Genomic DNA, 7,271 nt, shown 5'->3' with positions numbered 1-7,271 from the left:
AATTGCGAAACATAAACAATAAAATGTCATTCAGAGATTAATATGGTAGATTAGAAGATTTTTTTCAAGATAATAATGGTAGAGAAATACAAGAACATCAAGCGGCTTTTGCTTTGTGTTCTCTATGTATGAGTTGAGTCAACGTTTTGTTTTGTTAAGTTACCTCTCAATGCGGTCAAGGATAGATGCAAGTGCAGGAAGAAATTGAGACCACACGAGATGGGCTCTTGCTACTCCCTCTTTTTTTCTTTATCTTTTCTTCTTCAATCCATTCACTCCGCTTGTTCTTTGACTTGAATGCAAGGTTAGCCCCGAGGCCAAACCTTCCTCCACCTTCCCTTGGTTCTTGGACGGTGACGGCCAGGTTCAAGTAAACTCCACCTGAACGTGAGAGTATATAAATGGTTCAACTTGACTGACCAAACCAGCACGCGTTTTGAATATAGCCAAGAAGCAAGCCTTTACAGTTCAAAGATTAACTTCCCTCACAAATACAGCGTGAATAATTCTCCATCACAATGTATAAGTTGGTAAGTGTTTTTTATGCACATCAAAAACACTTAACTAACATATCGCAATTATTAGATTATTGAGTAATTTTGCTTCGTGCTTATTACGAATTTACTTCTTGTAAACGCTTAGCAAAAAAATTGCTCTTGCCTTATACCCTATAGTTATTTTTTTTAAAGGAAATATAGGATATTATGTTTTTGAGCTGTATAGTTTAATCTGAAGAGGAACAGGCGCGCACCCAGAAATTGTTGTTGGGAGATTTCCAAGCTTTGGAAGTAAGGTCCAACACTACAAGACACCAGTCAAGTACAAGACGAGTATTATTCTGCATCCAAAAAGACGATAAATAATCTTAAAATACTTCCATCTATATTTTCAGGGGTGGGAAATGATAGAACTAGACAAATAGATTGTTTCTATAAGGAAAAGAGTACAGATGAAATGCTAAGATCAAATTTTCATGCTACATCAATAATTTTCCTGTTAAACAAGTATAGTTTTATTGAAAAAGTATACAAATATATGTTAAGTTAGGAAGTTTGGGGGTCCGGACCATCTAGATCCCCCGTGGGTGTGCCTCTGGCTGTTACATTTATTTTTTAATTTAAAGATGGTGATTGTAATTATATATAATACTTGATTTATGCCCTTTGCAAAAAAGAAAATTAGAAAGACGGAACTTTATATCCAAGACACTGTTCCCCATTAAGCTATAATCTGCAACCACGCTGTATGGTCTTGAGACTATTGGATACTCTGAAATTTGTGGTATCTCACTGTAGTTCAACTTCGGAAAGAAAAGATCATTCATCGTGTAAAACTATCCATTCCATTCCTACTAGAAAGCTAGCAACAATGCATTTATATGAATTCTAGTTTTTACATATTAATTCAGTTTTGTGTGTAAATTTTATTCATTTATCTTATGATAGGGTAGTGGACTTTATAAAATGTTAATACATTTGTTCGTTACTCCCCATAGGATAACTTCTGCACGAAAACGAATTTTTGATTTTTGTTTTCTTTTTTGCAATAGACAGCTAGAGGGATTATCTCAGCCGAGTATATTAAAGAAATCATTCCGTTATAATTTTAACGGATAACGATGGCTTTAGTAGTGACTATTCATATACCATACATGAGAATAGGTGCTTTCCCTTTAGTTTCTTTACTGTCTTCACCAGACTATATTTATTTTTGATTACGATTCTGATTATGGGAAATGAGACAATGAAATGAGTGATGATAAGGGCAACACAAAGTATTCATATCGTGAGCGGAATTGAAACCCGTAACGGACAGACCTTTCTATCACAACTCTATTGACTATGTACCTGTAGCACGTTGTTACTAACTACATATTACATATTAAGTTGTTTCTTTTTCATACCGTTAGTTATACAAATAGTTGAACACCTTTCGCTTTTAGAGCCTTCCAAAAAGGCTGGTAAACACATGCAGGGTTGAAAATTAACTAGAACTCCCAGATACAAATTATGTAATCGGTCTTCTTGCAAAAAAATAAATCATTTAGAACTTATCAACTTCAAGGAGTGCATTTAGTTGAAGAAAAATAGAAGTTCACCAATAAAAACATAATTTGAAACCGATGATAGAATAATAAGCGAAGCGAAACTTTATAATCAATAAAATGGTTCGTCGTACTCGTATTATTTTTCGAAAATTTTAAAAGGAATAACTTGCCAAATTCTAACAATAATAATAACAGTAAAAGACTCGAGTAAACCACGACTTTCAAATCTCGACTTTACCTTTTTTTATTTTTTTTTAAAGATAGAATTACTACTTCCCTCTTTGAAGCCTTGATCTATAAGAATTCAGTGCCTTATATAAGGAAAGAATATGGATTTTGCTTAAGCAAACAAACCTGTAATCAAGGCATAATTATACAAAACGCAACTCTGGTTTACGTAGTATCTAATCCTAATCCCATCAACCTTTCTTATCATTAAAGAACCAGGATTCCTAATTTTAAATCTACTTTTTTTTTTTTTTTTAGCCACAAAGGAAAGAAAACACTACTTTGTTCCTGCTCTAATGTTTAGTTCACTCCTCTTTCCTTGAGTGCATAAAAATATGTGGGCTAAAACCTGCTAATACGCCGTATACTCAGGCAAAACAATTACTTTTGTAGCTATTATCAGACGAACTTCTCCGGTCACTGTCATCACTGGAAACGAAATTCCTCAAGTAGAGCTTGTTCTTTGAGAATATAATCCAGTTGGAATTGTTGTTTTATCCAATAGCCTAAGATCTTGATCCTTTTTTTATATTATCTTTATTATTATTATTATTATTATTATTATTATTATTATTATTATTATTATTATTATTATTATTATTATTATTATTTAACCTTCAATGATTTCTCGCGTACTAATGATTAATGTTCATATCTCCTCTCTCTCTCTCTCTCTCTCTCTCTCTGTGTGTGTGTGTGTGTGGTCCCGAGCTCTGTTCTTGACAAGGATATTTGTCTCATATACAAACCGAGTAGTGCTTCGGATCCCACTTAAAGAGTAGAGCTCGTTTCTTATACGATATGTGCCGAAAAGGACTTCAAACTCCAAACTCCAATCACTTTCATATTCGATTGAACTTGGGCTCGCTACCCACAACGAGACTCGCGCTAGCTCAAACCCACACTCCATTGAGCTCGGGCTCATATCCTCTGTGAGGCTCACGCTAGCTCCAACTCACACATCTTGGGCTTATTGGGCTCGCTCGGTCTCCGGCTCTGGCTCGATATCAGCTTATAGAACTCGTGCTCTCATGTGCTTGTACTCAATTATTGGGGTTGAGCCCGATTGAGCATGAAAGTTGGGCTCGCGAGACTACGATTCTCTTCGTTTTGATGTCTTCTTAAAAATTGCCTGCTTTAGTATCACCCACTAATTGTAGTATTTTTCAAATATTGTCCACAAACCTGATCTTTCCATGCGAACAACGGGCATATCAGCTAATTTTATGTATACGAGGGTTAGCTATTTCATAAACAATGCACACTATTTTTTTTTTTTTACATACTTATTTATTTTACTGTATACATGTATCCTTTTTACAAGCTTTCAATGTAGTTTCCCAGTTTCTCAATGACGGAGTCCAAATATCCGAAAGCTGAACGTTCAAATGCAGGACGTTCAGAAAGCTCTTTAGGCAGTACCGTGCCGTGGGGAGGGAGAGCGGGGCGGGTGCCCCGGACGCCGAAGTGAGGGGGCGAAGAATTCGGGAGAAGAAAGGAAAAATTACTTGGAATATATGTATGGGGGCGCCGTCGTATACTCTCGCCCCGGGCGCTGATTTTCCACGGCCTGGCAATGTCTTTACTAGGAGATGGAAAATAACGTTCACACATAGATCGTTTCAATTTAGGGAATAGGTCGAAATCTGGTGCACGCAGTTTAGAGAGCATTAGGTAATACTTCCCAATAATACAGTATTTGCGTAGTTTTCCACTAACTACATTTCCGAAGTGGGAGAGCATTATAGTGAAGAATAGATGCCCAGCTTCGAGGAACTGAGGTCAAATTTTATGCATTTTTCTGCGCATTTTTGGCAAAGAGTCATGATAATTCACTGCCTTGATCATTATTTCTCATTAGGCTCTGTCCGTTACGATGATTTCTTGGTGTTAATAAGCAAAAATTCATAATTTCCGTGACCTTTGATTGAACTAGCGACCTTCCTCATCTTGCATTAACGTATATGCTCACACGACACTTTACGTAAAGCACCATGGCTTTTGTCGGATTTTTGCCACGTAAAGCTTCAGTCTTAATGAATGACCTCTGCTCACCGACAAAGTACCAGAAATACCAGCACCTCTATTTCCAGCACTTGTCACGGCCAAAATGTGTACACTACATAGTTCCAATCACACGTTCTGCTTTCTCATGGACCGAAGTTAAAATCACGCAAGTTTTACTGCGATTGCATCATCCACTATACAATTTTGCCAAATTTTGGACTATTTATGAAATGATCCTCGTATAAATAAACTATTTGAACAATTGTTCTGAATATTTTTAGAACAATATTAACTATTTTGTTTAAGTGAATTGTCAACACGATACAATAATAAAACGTCGTTAAACAGGGTGAAAAAAATGTAAACTCGAGGAAGATAAAGAGTTTATATTATTTAATTTAAAATTTTATTTAAATTATTTGGACATTGCAAAGCATGAATAGAATGTTTTGCAGATCACACTATGACAAGAAGTATGAGACAAATACAGTTAAATATCGAATGCTATCGCTAGATAAAGAAACGGTGGTTAAGTGATGAAGATATCAAATCCACCCTTCCTGAATTTGTGATCGCCGAAAACCATTCGTATCTCATTGAGAATTAGAAAACAAGATAAATGTCGCTCATAATTTTATTTTTTTCTGTTAATCTTACTATACATTCAGAGTACATGTTATTTCCATTCTTAACTACCTCTTATTAGAATTACGTATCATTTAGAACATAAAGTGTAAATATCAAAGTTTGCTATTTCCTTATAAGAAATTACAAGTATTTTCAATTAACATAATTCAAACTCTTGAATAAATCGCTTTTTCGCTTCCACAGGTAGTAATCCTTGCTGTTATCTCTGTGGCTGCTGCTGCCCCAGGCTTCGTCGCTGCTCCAGCTGTTGCCACATACGCAGCTGCCCCAGTCGTTCCAGCAGCCCCAATTGTTAAAGCTGCACCAGTAGTAGCTGCTGCTCCAGTTGTTCCAGCTGCCCCCATTGTGAAAGCAGCTCCAGTAGTAGCTGCTGCTCCAGTTGTTCCAGCTGCCCCCATTGTGAGAGCAGCTCCAGTAGTTGCTGCTGCTCCAGTCGTTAAGGCTGCTCCAGTTGTAGCCACATACGCTGCTGCTCCAGTCGTTAAGGCTGCTCCAGTTGTAACCACATACGCTGCTGCTCCAGTTGTTAAAACGGCTGCTGTTGCTGCTCCTGTTGTTGCTGCTCCAGCTGTTGCTACCTACGCAGCTGCACCTGTTGTCAAGACTTACATCTAAGATAAATTCCTTCTAAAAATAAATTATTATGTTCCTGTAAATATTGTTAATTTACTGAAATAAAGTACTTCTTTCAGTATGTATGATATCTTTTACTTAAAACCAGAACTTGGAAAGTTTAGTTACAAATTGTGTAGATACTACAAGATTGCATCAATTAGATATGCAATTATCACAGAGCAGCAAGTGAAATCAATCTAAAATTTGTTTTCTTGTCGATAGATAAATTTCACTAGATGATTCGAAACATGAAATTCTTTTTCTCTTATTACCCCAGGTTTGTCCCCAAATTGACTTAAAAAATCCAAGCCGGTACTACAAACTTTTCTTGTATATATTATACACGAGAACAGAAACACGAAAGAACTATACAGAAACTTGCACTGAAATATTTATAAATTTATACTTAAATGTGAATGAATGTGAATACATTCACCAGTAAACCAATTTTCGTTCTTAGATAGGTCTATATATGCACACATACAACCCTACATCTGATGAACATGTAAACCAAACAAATACTTTTTAGTTGTTTTTCACATGCTTTCTTCTGTGAGCTTTGGCGAGTTTCTTATGCTTTTCTTCTGATGTTTGTCTGTTTGTGGTCCGGCAGTAGTCCGCCATCATGCTAATACTGCACCTCCCTGGTATCTATAGTCTATATCTCTCATATCCTGATGAAGTCTCTCACCTTACTCTTCACTTATTCGGCCAAGACTTTCTGGAAAGTAATCCAGATGTAATTGTAAGACATGTATTTTAAAGCTCATGATCAAACCAAGTTTTTGAAATTTCAAGACAGTTTTTTTTTTTTTTTTTTTTTTTACAATATTCTTATAATCTAAACTCTTGTAGTTACCGAGAAAATTCTATTACACCTTTGAATCCCACCAAGGTGTCTCTCTCAGCAGGATTCATTGTAGGTTCAAAATCCGTCTTTCATAAGTTTGCGTATGTCGGGATTAATAGATACTCCTTCTTTCACCACTTTTCCATAGGACAAGGATGGAAATCTATTACATACAAACTTGAAATATTGTCCCTGTTTGTCAAGTTCTTTCACAAATTGTTTCATGAGCCCCAACCAAATATGAAGAGATAGAAGTAATATTTTGTCCTGATCAATCAAATGTTCATGTGCGATGTTTTTAGATCCTGGATTCCAGAGTACCGTTTGTGGCCACTTCCTTCTCACTTGATGTACACTTGTTGCCCTATTATCCCACTCACAAATGAAGCATGGCATCTGCGTATACCCAGATTGTTGTCGTAGTAAAATGTCCAGATCTTAAAATCACAACACACTTCCCATCCACGTTCTAGGTATTTAATTTTATTTAGAATTAATTTCATGGTTTCCTAACTTTCTTTCATTGAAATCGAATGGACAATAGATACAAATGGGTACTTATTTTTATTGTGTAAAAGGACACATTTTAAGCTTGTTTTCTTAGAATCGACAGTCTCCACTTAGAAGAAAGTGCAGGAAAATTTAACTCATTAATAAACCCAACACATCATAACAGTACACAAGAGATTCTTCTTGTACAAAATAGGGTGAAAATTGTCTTTCTCTGCGTCTGTGCCAGGCAAACGTTGTTCCAAAGGCTAGAAGGTTCCTTTCATGAAGCCTAGGACCAAGAATTTGTGCTGACTCCTTCAAAAGAAGATAGAACTGATGGTAGATTTCTATTACTCCCAATTTCAATAAACGTATATGGTCGGT

General features: G+C 36.1%; 1 protein-coding gene across 1 annotated transcript; it reads left to right on the top strand.

The window, feature by feature from the left end:
- Positions 1 to 423: 423 nt before the first annotated feature.
- Positions 424 to 5,625, top strand: LOC145681495 (uncharacterized). The gene is made up of 2 exons (XM_081753145.1): positions 424 to 530; positions 5,114 to 5,625. Exons 1-2 carry the CDS (start codon positions 519 to 521, stop codon positions 5,543 to 5,545), a joined length of 444 nt encoding a protein of 147 aa, XP_081609271.1. The 5' UTR covers positions 424 to 518; the 3' UTR covers positions 5,546 to 5,625.
- Positions 5,626 to 7,271: the final 1,646 nt, after the last annotated feature.

The sequence above is a fragment of the Thermobia domestica genome, chromosome 3, assembly GCF_964235325.1.
Source record: "Thermobia domestica chromosome 3, izTheDome1.hap1.1, whole genome shotgun sequence".
In the NCBI taxonomy this organism is placed as follows: domain Eukaryota; kingdom Metazoa; phylum Arthropoda; class Insecta; order Zygentoma; family Lepismatidae; genus Thermobia; species Thermobia domestica.
Note: the sequence above shows the minus strand (reverse complement) of the source record. Positions and strands in the feature narration are given on the sequence as shown.